This window comes from Symsagittifera roscoffensis, chromosome 2, assembly GCF_963678635.1.
Source record: "Symsagittifera roscoffensis chromosome 2, txSymRosc1.1, whole genome shotgun sequence".
NCBI classification, from domain to species: domain Eukaryota; kingdom Metazoa; phylum Xenacoelomorpha; order Acoela; family Convolutidae; genus Symsagittifera; species Symsagittifera roscoffensis.
The window spans coordinates 8,301,838-8,321,342 of record NC_087063.1 but is presented as its reverse complement, the minus strand read 5'-3'; the positions used below and the strand labels follow the sequence as shown (position 1 = coordinate 8,321,342).

The 19,505-nt window shown below is 35.7% G+C and overlaps 3 protein-coding genes across 3 annotated transcripts; 1 reads left to right on the top strand and 2 right to left on the bottom strand.

The window, feature by feature from the left end:
- Window positions 1-2,742: 2,742 nt before the first annotated feature.
- On the top strand, window positions 2,743-4,948 carry LOC134839298 (uncharacterized). Its single transcript, XM_063854800.1, has 2 exons — window positions 2,743-3,444; window positions 3,525-4,948. Exons 1-2 carry the CDS (start codon window positions 3,109-3,111, stop codon window positions 4,833-4,835), a joined length of 1,647 nt encoding a protein of 548 aa, XP_063710870.1. The 5' UTR covers window positions 2,743-3,108; the 3' UTR covers window positions 4,836-4,948.
- Window positions 4,949-6,028: 1,080 nt separating this feature from the next.
- LOC134839105 (E3 ubiquitin-protein ligase SH3RF1-like) lies at window positions 6,029-16,472 on the bottom strand. Its single transcript, XM_063854539.1, has 9 exons — window positions 16,148-16,472; window positions 15,117-15,374; window positions 14,757-14,837; window positions 13,948-14,188; window positions 13,536-13,631; window positions 12,668-13,322; window positions 11,090-11,256; window positions 7,218-7,426; window positions 6,029-6,506 (listed from the first exon to the last, which is right to left on the bottom strand). The coding sequence occupies exons 1-9, from the start codon at window positions 16,306-16,308 to the stop codon at window positions 6,263-6,265; spliced, it is 2,112 nt and encodes a 703-aa protein (XP_063710609.1). The 5' UTR covers window positions 16,309-16,472; the 3' UTR covers window positions 6,029-6,262.
- A 77-nt stretch (window positions 16,473-16,549) lies between these two features.
- Window positions 16,550-18,636, bottom strand: LOC134839397 (uncharacterized). Its single transcript, XM_063854930.1, has 2 exons — window positions 17,437-18,636; window positions 16,550-16,947 (listed from the first exon to the last, which is right to left on the bottom strand). Exons 1-2 carry the CDS (start codon window positions 18,555-18,557, stop codon window positions 16,656-16,658), a joined length of 1,413 nt encoding a protein of 470 aa, XP_063711000.1. The 5' UTR covers window positions 18,558-18,636; the 3' UTR covers window positions 16,550-16,655.
- Between the last annotated feature and the right edge of the window lie 869 nt (window positions 18,637-19,505).

Genomic DNA, 19,505 nt, shown 5'->3' with positions numbered 1-19,505 from the left:
TGCGAAATTAATACGACATAATAGAATGCCTCAATTCAATTTGAAACGATTTTGTAGTGCAGTATATTTCGCCATGCATAACTTTATCGTATCGCGTTATGCTTTCATCATCATAATCAAATCTTCAAAGCGCGCATTAGCTAGTCCAGAGCGGGGTCAAAATGACCATTTTTATACCCTACGAAGCTTACAAAAACTATTGAAGACTAACATTTTTTTCTACATTTGAACACTGAGTTGATATTTTTAATGGGTAAAAAAAACTTTTGTTAAGAACTTTTATTTTGATCGCAGAAAATTGAGTGAAAAAAAAAACATGAGTGCTCATATATCAGAGCGAAGCTGCGAATTTTCTGACTGCTGTTTATGGCCATTTAAAAAGTTGTTGATTGGCAAATTGACAAGTGTCATAAAATAGTAGAGAAACTTTTTCCATAAAACTGTTCTATAAAATTCTTGCGCATGTTATCAGAATGAATTTTTTCTCCCATCAATTATTTCAAGTTGACCAAAATGGCAGCTTTCAAAACCTCATAACATTTTGAACAACAATCACAGAGTTTTTTTCAAATTTGAGCTTCTGACAAAATGGGTGGTAGTTAGATATAAATTTTTGCCAAAAACGGCTAGCTAAAAAGTCGAAAACCGACTGAGTAACAAAAACAACCCAAACATGAGCATTCCGTTTTTTGTAAGGTCGGGCCAAAATGTCATAGATCATCTAATTGTCAATAAACTTCGGTTATGTATAAACTACATATACACACAAGGAAAAATATTGAAAGTAGAAACAAAATACTTTGCTCGCGAATAATTAATTCTCCCATTTTATTTTAAGCGATAATCTAAAAAATCAACAGAAAACTGATCATTTATTTAAATCGTGCTCTCTTTAGAAAAATAATTTTTAATTGAAAATGAAAGAACTAATCATTTGCGAGCAAAAAAAAATATTTCTTCCAATGTATTTCAAATTTTCTTTCATTTTGAATCATTCAAATTTCAAATGTAAAATGCTAACTGAAAATTTTAGCAATGAGGCGAATCTTTACAATGCATGTAAAGATTAAAATTTCCCAAGCCTTTTGATTTTTAAGAATTCAATATCGAGACCACTTACCGAAAAAAAAGCTTTAAGCATTCAACCACTGATGCTTATTTCTTTAACTTTATTCTCATACTTTTGTAGTAATCACAACTCAGCAATTAGATTGTTCTTTCCTTATGCAGTTGAATAGCTGGCTAGTGTATAAGGAACTTAGTTGAAAATTAGGAGCCCCAAATAAGCTGAGACCAAATGCACATGAACTAAGTTTTCAGCAAAAAAAAAACGACTGAGTAATTGAAACTAGCGCTGCTTTCAACAACAAGGTTTATCATAGAATATTTATGGCGATTGGTAAATGTTTACCAAATCTCACTTCCACCCACCATTTATCAAAATCAAGAACGTGGCTACCAGACTGTTAAAAACAGTTGAAATTTTAATTATAAAACAGATATTACAACCTTGTCCTGAAAAGCTTTCAAATTTTTTTTAAAAATACATTTCATTTTGTGCAATTGGTCAATTTCTAGTTAGCTATATAAAAAAACACTGGATAACTCAAGATGCTTTCCGTCCAGAAGACAAACTTAAGTGAATTAACCAGATATCAGGATACACACAACCAAAACATATGTTTGAGAGTGAACGCGTTTTAACTTGATTCTTAAAAAGTATAAAAGTTTAAAATCATTTCTTTCATTATTATTTACTATTTTTTGAACAATTGAAAAACAACCTGAAACGTTTCTACCTAAGGTCAATTTGACATCGTCCATCTTTCTTTTTTTTGTGCGAAAATTATCTAGTCGAAAAAAGCTAGGAAGGAAAGAAAAAGTTTGAAAAAAAAGTTGAAAACATGGTAAAAAAAAAACAGAAGTTCGCACAAATCGCGTCATTTCATCAGTAATTAATGAGCACACTCTTCACACAATGAGAATCATAGCCAACCCATGGTTGAAATAGAGTAATCCAGCAATAAAATTGATATTTTTCGAATTTCAAAAGCAAGTTATATGATATTCCTATTACATACATATCAACGCTTTGAGAAATTCCTATCAACAGATAACTTCAAATAAGCAAGCAAATAAAAATAAACTATGAAAACTAAAATAAACTTTGTTTTGCACTAATGGATGCAAATTTATCACCGTTTGCGACCAAGTTTTTCTGCTTGAAAAAATGGTTAAACCTAGCCAGCAAACATTTCAATGAGCTAAGGAAACCGGAAAAAAACCATAAATTTACGGTTGATAAAATTTGTAAAAATCAACACAATTAGATAGAACTTGTTCTTTGGTGACTTTATGTTCTACTTGGGTCTATAGCTAATTTTTTTGTTCTATTTGAAACTCTAAAAACTGAAGTGTACTTTTTTTAGCTTATTCTTTCTTAATTTTTCACGCCACTTGCACTTTTGTTTTTGAGTCAAAATGAGTCAAAGTGCGAGAAGTCAAAATTGAGTCAAAATAAACTTCAAGAATTATAACATTCAAAGTCAATAACATCTAATTGAGGGACCCGTCGATCGAACTGTACCGTTGCTCATCCGGAAGTACTTATTACACTAAGGTGAAGCTTCGCAAACAAGCAAAAACAAACTGCAAAAAGCTCTTACAGGTCATAGAAACAAAAAAGATAAAACTCACAAAAATCCTATGAGGGCTAAGCAACCTTCAAACACTAGCTACCAGTGTTGGCATGTTTTAAACAAGGGGTGTTTTAAACATGTTTTAAACACTGTTTTAAACACTTGTTTTTTTTACATGTTTTTTTTTAATGTTTTTTTCTACTGAATCAATTATGAATCACTGGTTATTGAACAACCTTAGCAGGCATCTTTGTTTTCGGTCTCGCGTTGAAGTGGCTGACAATTGGCTTGGTTAGTTGGTTCTGAGAGAACGCGGTTATGTAAACACTCATTACGCTGGTAGCTAATTGAAGTGGCTGACAATTGGCTTGGTTAGTTGGTTCTGAGAGAACGCGGTTATGTAAACACTCATTACGCTGGTAGCTAAGTGTGCTATACTTTAACCGGGCAATTTTTTCAGATCGAGACCATGGCTACTACTGGTAGAAAAATGGATGCTATTTGGGGTGAATTTGAGAAAATTGCGGCAAACAAGGCAAAATGCCGGAGTTGTGGTTACGAGTGTGCTCCTTTAGTGGACAGATTGAAGAAGCATTATTATAAAGTGCATCAATTATCTGGTACGACGAATGAAGAATCTTCTTTGCAGAGCACTCCTGGCCCTTCTACGGCAAAACAGCCACGTATATCGGATTTCGCTGTCAAGACAACTCCGGAGCAAAAAGCCAGGTTCGACAAGGAAGTGGGACGGTTCTTTTTTGCGAACAACGTTGCTTTTAGAGCCGTGGAATCTAGGCACTTCACTGTGAGTAATTTTACTTCCGTTTTTCGATAAAACTGTTCAATTTTTCAGATTTTTTTTTTGTCAAAAACTACTATTTCCAGGCCTTGGTTCACAGTTTACATCCGGGATACCAGCCACCGTCTAGAAAACAACTCGGCAACGAAATATTGAATTCTGTATACGAAGATCAACAGGCCAGCGCAAAGAAACAACTAGCCGGAAAACTCGTTACTATGTGTATAGATGGCTGGACAGACAATGCAAACGAGCCGATTGTATGTTTCTCGGTACAAGCGAACAGCAAAGTCTACTTGGTTGAAACTATTGATACTGGAGCCGAGAGCCACACTGGTGAATATCTTGCCGAGCTCACGCAAAATGCAATTGCTTCTGCAGAAGATAAGTACGAGTGTGTTATTGTTGCAATAACAACTGATAACGCGGAAAACATGGTCAAAATGAAAAAATTGGTCGCTGAAAATTTGGATTCGGTCATCACAGTGGGCTGCGTTGCACATCAATTGAATTTGCTAGCTAAAGATCTCAGCCCAAAAGAACTGGTATCAAGAATTTCGGCAATTTCGAAGGCGTTCAAGTACTCCCATGTACTTCGAGGACTTTTAGCCAGTAAAGACGGAGCAACAATGGCTGTTATCCCGAGTGATGTTCGCTGGAGTTCAACTGTTACCATGTTTAAATGGTACCAACGAAACTGGAACCACCTCCGAGAAGTGGCAAACGACAATCAAGAGAACTTTCGAACAGGGAAGAACAAAGAAGTTCGAAAATACATCGTCGACTTAGCCTTGTACAAACAAGTGGAGGACGCTGTAAACGTTTTGACCCCCATTTCACTCGCCATTGATCTGGTTCAGGGAAATCAAGTGACACTTGCAGATGCTGTTCACGCGTGGAAAAAAGTCCTTGAAAGTTACCGGAGTCTCGAAGGAGAAGGAAGAGAATGGTTAGCAGCCGCCGAAACTAGGTACAACAAGAGTGTTACTGCAGTGTTTTTTGTTGCCCATTCTCTGCACCCGAAGTACCTTGGCAACAATCTGACGACTTCTGAATGGAACGAGGCAACAAACTGGGTACGCGAAAACAGAGCTTCCTGCATGTCGGAGTATTTACAATTTATTGGAGGAACTAAAGATGTAATCCAGCAAGTGTACGCTATTTCTGCGAACTGTGAGCTGGGAAATTTCTACAAGTCACAGGAAATTCTCGGAAATCTGGAAAAAGAACTTGTGGAGTTGGCTGTGACTCTGATCAGCATTGCTCCGTCGTCGGCCGGACTGGAGCGGGTATTCAGTTCAATGGGTTTTGTGCATTCTGATTTGCGCAACAGGCTAGCACCGGAAAAGGTCGGAAAACTAGCCTTCTGCTTGCGAGTTTTAAACGAAAAATTTTGATAAGAATTTTCGAATAAATTTTTCGTACTCCAGTTTTTAACACTTGAGATGTCGTGGGAGCAATTATACGTTGATCTGGGAAAAAAGGTGTTTTAAACATGTTTAAAACGTTTTAAACGTTTAAAACGTTTTTTATGGAAAAAAAACACAATTTTGCCAAAATGAGTCAAAGTGCGAGAAGTCAAAATTGAGTCAAAATAAACTTCAAGAATTATAACATTCAAAGTCAATAACATCTAATTGAGGGACCCGTCGATCGAACTGTACCGTTGCTCATCCGGAAGTACTTATTACACTAAGGTGAAGCTTCGCAAACAAGCAAAAACAAACTGCAAAAAGCTCTTACAGGTCATAGAAACAAAAAAGATAAAACTCACAAAAATCCTATGAGGGCTAAGCAACCTTCAAACACTAGCTACCAATAATCCAGATGCAAAGAGATAATTCTATACAGCCAAAACGCCAAATATAAAAAAAATGCAGCAAAAGTTCCAAATAAATACGCACTCATATTTGCTACCAGGGTTGGAAAGAGTGGATATCAAATACGACACTACGTTGTGTAAAAATTGTTTTTAACTAGTTGCGCTTGATACATTAGCTTTATTGTCAAATTCCTTCAGTCCTCTGTCCAGAGTGAGACAATTTCTGCCTCCGCCTCCCAGAGAGACAATTACAGCAAAAATTATCCTCAAAGGTTAAAGAGCTAAGGAAGGAAATGGTTGAAATAAGCTCTGAAAAATAAATTTTTGCTATGTGCCGGAAACTAAACGCCGAATTGTCGCTTAAGAGTCTCACGTCCTCGCATGTGAGCCATGGTTCCTTGACAACTGCAACACACAAACCAAGAAAAAATTTAAAAATTTAACGAGAAGGTTAAAAGAAGCCTAGGAAAATAAAACGTTTGCTGTGCCAAAACCTTATCTGCTCCACGATCGCTTGAAAAAAGTCAAACACTAGCCACTATTTAAGCAGAGAATAGGTGCTATTAAATTGCCAGCACTCAAAAATGCCACCAAATGAGTTCGTTTATTTGCGAGTTGTGTTGGAAAACATGTGGATTCGTAATATAACAATACGTTCTCCAGCTCGGCTGTGCAAATAACATTTAACATTGTTAAAATTTCAGATTAGACTTTTAGGAAAACTATTTCATTAAAAATATTCTTTTTCAAATAAAAATATGCAGCCGCACGAGTTATTTAAATATTTGTCACCATCATTTGTACAGATAAATGGTATATTTCTTGTTTAAACATTTAAGAATAGATGAATTTCAGAAGTAATTGCCCTGAATAATTCACTGCCTGATAAAAATTGTTTACTAACAACTACTACCTAATACGAATCAAACTGCTATCAAACTAATTTCTGAGTAAATCTACTATATTTACAAAATTATTCAGTTTCTTCGTGAGCAAACTATTTTACAAAAATGCCGAAAAAGTTTGATGTTGTGATCTGTTTTTCTGTGACTTCCTAGCCGATGAATGACTTTTCCTGGAAACAGGTACTACGAACGATGCTGGCAGCAGCCCACTGCTGCCGTTTTTGACCAGTGTTCCCGAGAGCCAGCCATCGCCATGAATTTTATGAACTGTGATTAAGTCTCCGATAATGAGTTCGACTTCTGTTTCGTTCTGAGGTGGGTATGAAGCTACGGCTACATAACTGAAATCAGGACATAGCCAACATACAAGTGTCAATGAACTCATAGAAACCGGAAAAAATACTGGCTTTTGTTCAGTTTTCGAAGAAAAAAGGAAATGAACTGAACTTTTAATGAAATCGACAAATCGAGTAAATTTGTTAAGTAAATTTGAGCCTTAACATTTAAGATTTTCCCCGAAAAAAAAAGAAAAAAACCATCGCGACCTATGCTCTACGTTCATTAGGTGTATTTTCTATTATGCAGGGGAAATCTTAAAAATAAAAACCCCATTTCAAAAATAAAAGCCAATAATATTTTTTCGCGCCATTTGCCTTTTCGCTATAGCATAGCTTAATTTACCTTCCTGAGAAAATGAACAAAAAACCACGACCCAAAAAGTGATGAATCACTTCGTTCATAAAAGTTTAATGAACGTTTAGACATTTTTTCACGCAGCTCTAAAGTTTTTAAATCCAAATCACGGTGTAGCAGGCTGAGATATCTGTACTTGGTCAATTTAGTGAGGAGCTGTTAATTAACATGTTCAGTTAATTATTGATAACAATAATTGCATGCGACATATCAGTTTTAGCCGGTTAGTTAAATTTGCCGGTTCGCGAAATGAATACTTTTAGAAAATATTTTTTGGGTTGTTTAAATTTGTTAACTATTTTGCAACATTAAACTTTATCAAAAAAAATATGCGAAAAGTTATTAAAAATTCAACTAACTGTTCTATCTCTTCTCGAGTTTGCTGCGTTTCCTGAACCTCTGTTCTCTTCATTAATCCCGAGTACTGCTCGTAATAATCCTCTCGATCTGGCGGAGGTGAAGGCGGCGGTGGTACGTCGCTTTGCTTTTCTTCAGTGGAAGTTAGTTGTTGATACTCCGTTTTTCTTTCACAACCTCCAAGCGAAAATTTCATCGCTAATGACAATCTCTGAAACGCATTGAGCTTTAAACAGGTTCTACGAGCTTAGAATAAATCGAATTCGACACAATTGAGCCGCTCAAATGGGGGAATAACTACGGATCTGCAATTTTTGCTTCCACGACGACGAATTTTATAAAAACTTCGACATATCAAGAATATCTAGAAAGAGTATTCTTTGACTAATAAAGAGTGCCAAACAAATGCTATCAAATTGCAACTGATACATAGCAAAAATAAACACCAGATGGAACTCTTTTATTTGAGTTGGGTGAGAAAAAAGTAGAATCGTAATAAAACACTGCGCTCGCTAGCTGGCATGAGTCATTAAGCGATTTCAACTTGAAAAAACTGGATCACTAAGTAATCATTTTTAATTCGATTATATATATAAAAAAACTAGCGCTTGAGACGCACGTATGGAGCATAAAAACATTGCTGAAACCGGAAATGACCAAAAATCTTCATGGGCATAAGCGAAATGTATATCTGTAAAGTAGCGAGATAAAATGCAACCATGGAACGTTGTAAGGTTGCAAACATCAGCGTTTTCTTTTTTACCCTATCTTTACATAATTTGAAGAGCGTTTCACTTAAAATACGCCTAACAAGCTCTAACCTTCGAATGCTTAACGTACCAAATTTGATCTTGGTTTCGTTCACTATTCTGTCCCCATGACTAGTAAAATATCTGGAGCAACTTCATGAACAGTAATTCCATAGACGATAATTAATTTGATATTTAAGTTGATTCGAATAGACTTTTACTACGGTTGGCTACATTTTCTTTCAATTACTAATCCAAATTCAAAGAAAATGAATATTTATTTTCGACTTTCTGATTAAGCATTTTTGACGGAACATTTTTTATATCATCTGAAATTCGAAAAAAAATAAATGGCTTTAAAGTTCTTTGAATTCTAGAACTATTTATAATTTGCGTTTTTTGATAAAGCTAACCCAGTTTGACAAAAACTGGATCATTGGGTATAGTTTATATCTGATAATTGAATTCCATTTTGAAAATAAGAAGTCGATCAACTTTTTCGTGATTTTTACATTCGATAGTGGAGTTTACTTTCCTTTTACCAAAGGAAATGTACTGAACTTGAAAAGAAATCAAAAACCAAGCCGAGAAAAATTAAATTTGACCCTTAACAAATTTTAAGATTTTCCCTTTGAAAAATCAAAAAAAAATCATCGAGACCTATATAAAAGTCTGAACTACGTTCACCGAATCAGAAAAACTGGCATGGTCTCGGATTCGAATGCTTGATCCTTCGCGACATAGCCCCGCTCCTTAGCACCACATACCTTGACGCACATTTTTATGAAAATTACCTTCATTAATGAAGCAAGCTATCAAATGATTTATGTGATTCTTTAAACTACTTAACTAGAAAAAATTCTATAAGCCACTTTGATAACGCTGCTTGCTTAACGCAAGGGTAAAAAAATTTTGGGGCGAAAAAAAAATCGTTGTCCAGAACTACAAAAATCTACTCTGAGATTTTTAACGGTTTGTGCAATCCGGAGGAAAGCATACAAATTATGGTTCCCTCGAAAGACCCAAAATTAAGTGAGTGAGCCGATAAAATATAGCCCGAAATCATTTAGACCGAAAAATTTTTTAAGCGAAATTTTTTTTAAATATACGAAGTCAAGGCTAGTAGAATAACAAATTGCAGTAGTAAAGGAAAACATAAAAAACAACTACAATAAAACTGCATAGAGCAAAACAATTCTAAGATGGGGCAACTAAGCCGACAAAACAAGCAGACAATTAATAAGCCGACATTTTTTTTTGAAACTGAGAAACTCCCGTTTGAAAAAAAAACAGGTCCTGGTCAGATTCAAACCCATGACGTTCGCCGTCCCAAGCGTATTCGTTGCCTCCCGATTAAAAATGACGGATACCCTTAGAAATTTGAATTAATTATGAACCAAAACACCAAGTGATTCTGTTAATCAAGTTGTTAACCCGAAAAAAAAAAAAATATATATATATATATATATATATATATATATATATATATATATATATATATATATATTCTGATTTAATAACCCTTGCTAATCGCATACATAATAATTTCTTCAAACGAAAACTTTCTCACTGGCCTTTAAGAGGAGTCAGAACAATCAGGGCTTCGCCCTGATATAAGAGCAGTCTTGCATCACTTTTCTCAATTTCTCGTCATATCAATGAAGGTATATAGGTGCACACTTTCAGTTCGAAAGGAGCCTGTCTGTCTAGATATTTGTGTATGTAGCATGAGGAGCTTTAAGGAGATATTTTCAATATTTGCCTTTTTCGTTAAATTTGAGCAAACTGCGAAGTTCGAACCCGGTCAATTTTGGAAAGTGTCTTAATTTGAAAAAACCTGATTTGAAATGTTTTTAAATTTAAACATTTAAAAATTTTCCGTTTTCTTTGAACGTAGTGGTTCTTTTTTCCTTCCGTCTGCTAGCTTGTAATACTTTTTTGGGGAATCGCAAGTGATGCGCAGCTCTGCTTCGCCTTACTTGCGATACCACAAAAATAGCATAGCAAGCTAGCAGATAGGAAGGAAAATAGAGCCACTAATTCCAAAGAAAACGGAACATTTTTCGAAGAAACTACGAGTAAAATACTTCAAAAAAATTTCAACTGTCTGGAATGATGTTTTATTTGCGGAAAACATGCCCAGAAACACATTCAACGGCGTTTAATTAAAATTAAACACAATTTTTGGGCGAAAATGAAATTGTTGTCACGAAAAACTTTTAAAAAATCAGCATAGAAACTATAGTTAAAAGTTTTGTGCGATCTGGAGAAAAGCATACATATTAGGGTTCTCTCGAACGACCCAAGATTAGGCGAGTAAGCCAAGAAAATATAAGCCGAAATCATTTAGGCCGACAAATTTTTTAAGCGAAAAAAAAAATTTTTTAAAAAGGAAAATTTTTTAAGCGAAAAAAAATTTTTAAAAAAGGAAAAACGAAGTCAAGGCTAGTAGAATTGCAAATTGCTGGAGTAAATGAAAACATAAAAAGCAACTACAATGAGAACTGCATACAGTAAAAAAATTCCAAGATGAGGCAACTAAGCCGATAAATCATAAACAGACAAATAATAAGCCGACAATTTTTTTTAAATGGAGAATTTCCCGTTTGAAAAAAAACTTGTCCTGGTCAGATTCGAACCCAGGACCTTTGCAATCCCAGGTTTATTCGTTGCCTCCAGACTAAATGCGCCCGACATGCCTGTTAAAGTGATTCTGTTATACAAGTTCTTAAGCCGAAAAAGGTCTATATTCCGATTTGATAACGTTTGCTAATCGCAAGCGTAAAAAAAATCTGACTAAAAAATTAATAACACCCATAATAATTTTGACAGCTTTCTCCCTATATTGTTTTGAGGCGCTTCAACTTAGGTTCTCAAATTTTGACCTTCATGTTTTGCATTAAAAAAAATAATCTTCTCTGCTTAATCAATAATTTTCAATATCAGTTTTAAAATGCGGGATCACTAAGTTAAAACTAGTGGGCCCTTATAGTTGAGACACCAGTGTAGGTAGAAACAATATTTGACCTTGTAAGCTTTACATCAATGGTTCGAATTATTAATAAGACACAACACAAGAATCAAGCAATCAACACTTGAATAAGTCACTATTGACCTTGACTTACACTGTTATTGCATTCCGTGTCGTTACTTGAACTCTTGCTGTGGCTGCGTTGCCTGCTTCCTTTTTCACGCACATTTGGATCATGTCTTCTGGGTGGCTGCACTGTCATTCCGAAGGGTGTGGTTGGAAGACTCTTGCTTGGAACCTCAGGTGTCAGCACACCTATGCCTTAACAGGTAAAACAATCCTTAAATATAGTAATTATTTTAAACAGAAAACAAAACACATTTTCCAAAACTGTTCAGTTTCTATCAAGGAATCAATTTACCCAGCAACTTCAGATAGTCAGCTTTTTTAACAATTTTAATTCATGTTTTTACGAGGCGAAGTTGCACTTCGCATACACCAAGCAAAAATATGACCGATAACGCTACTGGGAAAAACTGAATGAGTAAAACTCTGAGTCTACAAAATTTCTCAAGTGACGCAAGCCAATTATGACGCATTAGTAAAACCAGTCAATTTGAAAAAGACAGCAATTTACCAATTGCACACGCCTCAATCTATCGTTGTTCCGACTGCCTTTTAAGGACTACGGAGCAGTAATAACATGAAACTAAGTAAAAAATAAAAAGAATTTTTTTTAAACTTGGGATTTTTCGTGAAAATCCTCACCCCACATGCCATATAAAGTACAAAGTGATAAATTTCGCTCCAAGTAACAAATCAAATATGGCAAATCAGCTCCCTTCAACCAATTTGTAACGATTTCTAAGACGGATTAAAGCTCCGCTTACGCGGTAATAGCGCGAAATATATCGCGCATTAATTGGCCAAAATGCCAATTTTCAACCCCCCATAACTTACGAAAAATGATCACAGGTGAAATATCTTTTCAAATGTAAGCTCAGGAGAACAATACCTTTTGAATGATATTTTACAAATTCAGTTAAAAAGTCAAAATTTGTCTGAAGAAAATAAACCACCACGAGCACAAATATTCCGTTACTTTCTTTACAAAAGTCGGAACAATAACAGTCGGTGTTAAAATCCTTAGCATTGGCGGTACTTAATAGCTGGTTATTGATCAAAATGAACACTTTCAAAATGAACACAATTTATCGCAACAATATGTGCGTCGCAACAATATTTGCGACTTAGGTTGGTTAAAAAAAGATAGTTCATACTATAACACAAGCTTTGCTTGTGTAATAAAACAAGCAGCGAAGTAAAAAAAACAACAGGTTCAAAATAAAAAGAATACAAGCACTCGATTTAATTTTATTCTGCATTGATTGATATGAAAACGTGAAAAAATCTGAAGTAAACCCACCTGGTCGACAAAAACACGATATGAAAGAAATTCGTTTTAAATGATTGCTATATTTCAGATTCAGAATCAGCTAAAAGACCTAAGCTATGTGCTCACCCTATGCTGGATACAAACATAATTTAGTACTGCATTTCTGAAGGTAAACTGAAAATAGACACTTTACAACTTACAATTTTTCTAAACGCATAAAAGGATAGTAACAAAAAAACTTTGAAATTCACGAACTGCTCAAAAGCAAAGTTTTATGGCCATTTTGATTTTATATATGACATGTATAATTATAGCCGCCCCAACAACAGCACTTACTTGTCATAGTTTCATCATTATTTAGGTCTGCAGGCACCAGGAAATTTCCCGGGAAAGCGCCTCTGTTCAAGAAAATATTATTTGTTCCGCTGCTAGACTGAAAAGTCGACGCTGGTACACCTTTGTACCACCCATCAGAACAAATTGAATCCACGATATAAGTGTTGCCTCTTATCAAATCAATTTCGTCTTTTCTCACAGCTTTATAGTCGTGTACGGCCACAAATAACCGGGGTAATGACGCGTTGTAATTTGAGGTAGCGTAACTTCGGCCTGCTGTATAATCTTCAACTTGTAATGATTTCCTGCTGCTCGCTTCCAAACAGTTTTCATTTGATCTCGTAGGGTTAACACTATGACGTCTGTTTTGTCCAACAATATCATATTGATAGCCACTGATTGTATTGCTCTTACAAACAACCCTTTCGTGTGTAGAAGTAGTTTCAGTTGTGTCGCCTGATTCATTTAAAGACAACTGTCTAAGTTGCAATGAAAGTGAGGAAGACTTGAGGTGATGCTTTTGAGGCACAATTTGATCTGACGGTGTGCTAATATTGATAGCTGAGTGATCACTCGACGAGACTGATGATTTATTTGGCAATATTGCTTCTGCAGCACTCTTTCCGAGCAGCAATTCACGAGCGCAGTTATTGACCTGATAAATTATAAATGATTAAGGGCCAAAAAAACTTGCAATATCGTAAAGATTCTTAATCACGGATACTTGACTTAGTAGATTATTAAGGAGTCGTATACCTGGCAAACCTGAAGACGCTTGCCATAGGAATCTGAATTTCTCTCACAATAACCGAAAAATGCTTTGCCTCTTTTACTTCATAAAACCCCTAGCTTTAATGGAGACACTTACAGCGACAAAGTTTAGCGGGAAGATTCCTGACGCGTTTCTAGTCCTTCCATTTGCCCAATTTTGGTCTATTTTGGCTGTAATTTCTATCAACTCGTCCTAAACAAAAATATATACGGTAAGTACACAAGTTATGATTAAAATCAACATGAATTATTCATTTGAATATGTGAAGACACCGCATCCTTCCCTGAGGTTTGTACTACAATGAAAATTTCCTTGATTTAACTTCAAATCATGTCGGTCAATTGACACTGAATCATGTACCAACACTAAGTTAAATCTCTAATTTCACACAACTGTTTTCTAAACATAGCCTTGTTCAACTACCGGTTAAATCACATATCTGATTTGCATGCTAATGAGGGAGGGAAGGGGACCTGTGAAATAACACGATTCATTTCTAGATACTAACTTTCTTGAAGTTAAGTAGCGCCATGCCGGTTGAAGTCGGCTGACTGTGACTCGGTTGATCGAAATCAAACAGAGCAGTGCACAGAGGAATGTTTTCAGAGGCATGGATTACTTCAACGTGATTGGCTGGAAACAATCCGACTCTTCTATCGTTCGAACTGGACACGCCTTCCCCTCTCAGCCAGTTGTTGTCTAGAATTTCCAGCACTTTAACGACCTCGCCTTCATTCAAAGACAAGCAACTGAAACAAACATAGCCAATATGCAGTTGGAAGTGTCAAATGTCTCAAGAAAATTTTAAAGTTTTTATCATTCGAGTTTCCAAGGGAACATGTACACCTTAAAGCTATTTGAATTTCAAGAATCTTTGATGATTGTTACATTTTTTTATAACTGGATCGATCGGTATTTTTTTTATTCAGCGAGGAACTCGAAACTTTGAAGACCATTTTTGAATCTAGTCATTTTTTGTGATCTTTATACTTTCGCTGTTCGACAGTGGAATTTGCCTTCCTTTTATGAAAAAAACGAATTGAACTTTTAACTTTAATTTGAAAAACAAAAACCACACCACCTAAGTTTCTTTACTTCGTTCAATGATAATTGAACACATTAAATACAAATAGCTTTAGTCAAACTAGATTAAAAGGCATTTTCAATTTCAAAAAGGTTTCAAATGAATCGACAAGAATTAATACAGGAACTGGATTTTTGATTTTCCGAAGCTTCAAAAATCTTATGTATGTTGGCTTCTTCAAGGAGACAAACCCAGCCAAGCCCCCCCCCCCTAAACTAAGTAAAGCCACTTACCTTGGATGTTGTGCTTTGTAGGGATAGATGGCTTTGCAGAGATTTCCTTGTTGCATGTAATTGATTCCTTCAGCACCGCTTCTAAAATTCAGGATTTAAGTTGATACCGAATAAACTTACTACAAAGAACTAGATTTTTAATCAAGGATAGATTGACAAGAGGAGATCATTTCGGTCCAAATTCTCCAAACTTCTGTCCAAAAAGTTAAAACACCAGAACAAAAGAAGACATGTATTTTTATACATTAAAAATGAATTGAAAGATGCGTGTTTTCTACTATTTTAAGCAACAAATTCGGAGCAAAATGTTGATTATTTTTGATTACTTTAAAACTTTCGATTAGGGTTCAGCACACTTACTTCGAGGTAGCAGATAGCTTCTCTGAAGACAACGTATCTTCAATAGATGTCTGTGATGGTTGAAGATATGATGATTGGTATGAGTTGCTGTCTAATGTTTGTGAAGTGTTGTAATTGGCGAAGGATGATTGTGGCATTGCTGGCATAGTCTCCAGCACTTTATTAAGCGTGTAGTTTGGCAGTAGTCTGTCGATCGGAACTTTCGACACTCTACGACATTCAGGACATGTAAGTTGCTTATCACGCGATAGAACCAACCTAAAAACAATGGCTAAAAATTGTAAAAAGCAGCAATAATCAAAAATAGAGGCACAATTGAAGATCACAAAAACCTTGATAGCAACAATTCAGAGACAAGAATACAAAACCGAAATGCACTAAACCACAATTTTACTCCCCGCAGCGAAAACTGTTAACTTACTATGAATTTTATCAAAAATAACTAGTTAAATATCTTTCGTCATTGACCAATGAAAGTGGGAAGAAACTTTGCATTCGGGTGTCTTTTAGTTAGTTTTTGATTTTTAGTCCAATTTCGCGGAAATAAAGCGAGCCGGCACGCTTATAATAGGACGCTGCTTTAAGTATTAAAAAGTTAAATTTTGAATTTCTTTATTGTTTTCAAACATTTTGCTGATTATCGAATATTCTTCTACGCTTTTCTTCATAAGCTCTCTTCACAACACTGACGCAAAAAAACGGTTTTTTATTACTGCAATCGGAACTTTCTGAGCGGCTTCCACAGCAGCCGGCTATCCTTGGTTTACTTTGTATATCGTGTTGGAAACGTTTTTGATTCGACAAGGTTGTAATACAATTTCCAAAGGAAATGGAGAAAATATCAAAAATCCCTACATTCGATCATTACACACCACCTTCTTTGAGTACTACTTTATATCCTTTCAAAAAATGTATAACAGGCTTTCAAGGCCAACATATTTAACTTCAGGTCAACAGCAGTCCTCCGAAAAGAGCTGAATTGCGCGTATGCTGGTCTTTACCCAAGGCCTTAAAATCAAAAGATGACTCACTTTAAACAGTCTAAATGATACGTATGTTGGCATGGCAGCACTCTATTGTCATTCACGCGCAGTCGTTCTAGACAGATGGCACACTCCAAAGACCTTCCTAGGAGCTGCAACATCCCTCCACCCCTTTCCACTGAGCCGCCGGAAACACTAGAATCCATCATCTTTTACTACAGACTAGAAACCAAATTAACACACCAGATAGTTAACAAAAAAGTCACATAGCACCAGAAAGTAGCCAGCAAGCTACAAGCAGAAACGTGGACAGTATTTATGCGTCATATACCGACAAACTACGGCAGTGTTTTATAGCGCATAACTGGACATTTAATCTGAAATGCAAACAGCTTTTAGATTCGCAGAAAACTTTGAATTCAATTGAAAACTCAATTGTAAATTCCAAGAAAATGTACAAAAATATAAACTACACTAAGTTGAGAACCAACTGAATTTGAATACATATTAGTTGTCTATTTTGTGGCAGGTTTGTAGAAAAAATACGTATGCACATTCAATGCTTTTCAACTATTGAACTGTTTAAACTATCAGGCAGACTTTTGAAGCCCACGGCGGGAATCGGTGACGTCATTTGATCGCTTCCGCTGCCGGAGAGGCCAAAAAGAGTCGCCATTGCTCCGGCTGCCATTCTTTTCGAGCGTGAAATTTCAGCTCCTGAGTTTGTAGGCGCCACTTTTGAGATGACGTGGCAAGTTATGAACCCGTTTTCGTTCACGTAGAACTCGGAGTAATAATCGAGGTACGAGTAGTTTTTCTCTCTTTTTCCCAATAGAGGTGCAAACACGCTAAACATGAACAAGAAAATATGAATACCATTTTTCATAACATAAGGAGACAATTGGTCGCAGACAAAAAATCTCAACTTCATAGCATTTTATAAAAACGAAACTGAAATTAATTAGTTTAGCAATTCATAGCAAGCAAATGGCCACGTTACAACGGGTGACAGTATCTATTTATAAGATTTTGTCGAGATACGCATCCATTAAACTAACTAAATTGTCTTTCAATAAATTGTTTACTTTTCCAAAAGCGACCAATTTCCTTTGCACTGAACTGTCACAAAACAAAGTTCTACAATGAAGTATGGAATACTTATCTTAACTGACATAATAGAAAACTAGACAAAACTTCTTTTAATTGACATATGGCAAAAAACGTCAGATAATTTTTTTGGATCGTTCAACTCTAGTGCACTCAATTTTTTTGCTGAAAAACAGAACCCCCTGAATTAAGTAAGACACAGAAACTTATATTATATTAATTGATCAAACCTCAGAGGAGAGAGAGTCTTTACCCTCCAACGAACACATATTTTGCCCTTGTCGTGTTCCGGAGTCAACCTCAACACCTTAGACACAACTTCCAATTTAGTACTCATCAAATACGCTCTCCAACTGCTGCAAATGGTAGAATACACTTTCAAATTGGTCGCCAAAACCCTTTGCTCGCCTTCTAACTTCTCGTATAGAAACTTCACATCAGAATCATAGAACGAGAAATCCATTTGATGACCCGGCACTGATAAATTATTCATTTCAACTGAGATCCAATTTCCGACCTCACTAAAACGACCAGGAGGACATTTCTTACCCGGACTGAACTTAATATGAGGCGATTTTTTGTCTTCTGGCTGATCTGAGAACAATAATATACAATCACTATCAAGCACTTTTTCTGCATGCTCTGAACATTTACTGTTCAAAGCATCTTCTGCAGAAAGAGGTGTGAGATGGTCTTCAATTTTTTGCCGCACATCTTTCGAATCTGTGAGTCCAGAAATATTAGATTTGATTTCCTTCGGCAGCTTGCGAGTCTCGTGAAAGGTCAGTGACTCATTGCCAAATTTAACAGCTTTGCATTTCTTCAGAAACTCTTCCCGATTAAATGACGAGGGAGCATTGGGAGGCAACGGTATCACATCAGGAGTATTTATACCATTTTTGTTCAAATAACGTACAATTATATCTTCATCAGAAGACTTGACATGCTTCGTTGGGATCCAGTATTTCCATTTCCCTTCCAACTCTATAATTCGGACGTTTTTGAACTTCGGTGAACTTTGGTCGTGACCAGGTAGTGTAAACTGCGTCCTCTTTTCCAAATAAACATCGTTTTTAAGAACTGGCGCTAGCGACGAAAATGGTATTTGTGAATTTGCAATTTGTTGCTCTTGATTTTCAGATTCGTTCACTTGTTTCAAGATGAATTGCCGGGATAAATTCGTCTTGGCTACGAGTTTGTCGAAGTCGCTCACACCGATGAGAGAAGAACTTTGGTTTGCTTTCTCATGGCCTGGGGGTCCCGTACTAGAAGCCGATGACTTGTTATGTTTGCAGAATCTGAGAAACGCTTTTGCCGCTTGAAGTTGTCCGATGCGGTCAAGACTACCCATGTCTCATCGCAATATGTTGACAGAACTTCTGAAAAGTTGCAGTATTTCAAAGCATACCGCATAAACAAAAAATCACATTTAACCTGAAAGCAAAATCGAACCATTTTCCAAAGAGTCCTTTCAGTTTGAGAGGCTTTGCAATAAATTTTTACACAGATGCGATAGCTAATAGTTATTATTACACTCAGTTCTAACTGGGCTACTGTTTTAGCGCGCAGAACAAGTTTCGCATTTGGTTTCAGAGAGTTCTACACTATGAATAAAATCTCTTCTGACCATTTGAAAAATAAGGAGGAACTTTGTATTCGAGTGTTTTAGTTTTTTTTTCAAAAAAAATTTCAAAAAAATCCAGTGTCGAGAAAAACCGCTTTGAAATTTTATGTTTTTTCGACTTCATTCAGGCGAATAAAGCGAACGAGCAGGCTTACAATAGCTTATTTTAATGTCATAATAGCTATAATATTTTTAGCACCTTTTTGAAATCAAAAATTGCAAAAATTTCGTTTTTTGATTTTTTTGTTTTTCTGGTCATTTTTTGCAGAATTTTTTTTTTCAATTTGATTATTCTACTACGAAAATCGAATTTTTCTACTCTCTAGTTTTTCGTTCAGCTCCACATTATGCCGAAAATCACACAAAATTGAAAAAAATTTAAAGACTGGTCGGAATATTCCGGCTATCGTTTTTCCAATCTGCATACAGAAAGAAAGCTGAGCTTCGCACTAGTTTTGATGCAAAAATGAATGACTACGATTAAAACCAAACAAAATTTTTTTTAAAAAACACTTCAAAGAAATGTTTATGTCGATAAAACTGCAACAAACCCCAAAATATCCAGATTGAAATACCTGCACCATTAAAACTTTACGAAGAGCTCTCTGAATGCTAAAAAAAACACAATTTTGAAAAAAAAGTCCTTTTAGTGGAACTAAGCGAGCCGAAAAAAAA

Bases quoted from the DNA above. Each gene is read 5' to 3' on its own strand.
- LOC134839298 (XM_063854800.1), top strand. From the start codon at position 3,109: ATGGCTACTACTGGTAGAAAAATGGATGCTATTTGGGGTGAATTTGAG. The intron at 3,445-3,524 runs GTGAGTAATTTT...TACTATTTCCAG, and splicing joins TGGAATCTAGGCACTTCACT to GCCTTGGTTCACAGTTTACA.
- LOC134839397 (XM_063854930.1), bottom strand. From the start codon at position 18,557: ATGGGTAGTCTTGACCGCATCGGACAACTTCAAGCGGCAAAAGCGTTT. The intron at 16,948-17,436 runs GTTTGATCAATT...GTTCATGTTTAG, and splicing joins AAGACTCTCTCTCCTCTGAG to CGTGTTTGCACCTCTATTGG.
- LOC134839105 (XM_063854539.1), bottom strand. From the start codon at position 16,308: ATGATGGATTCTAGTGTTTCCGGCGGCTCAGTGGAAAGGGGTGGAGGG. The intron at 14,189-14,756 runs GTAAGTGGCTTT...TGTTTGTTTCAG, and splicing joins TACAAAGCACAACATCCAAG to TTGCTTGTCTTTGAATGAAG. The intron at 13,323-13,535 runs GTAAGTGTCTCC...ATAATTTATCAG, and splicing joins TCCCGCTAAACTTTGTCGCT to GTCAATAACTGCGCTCGTGA.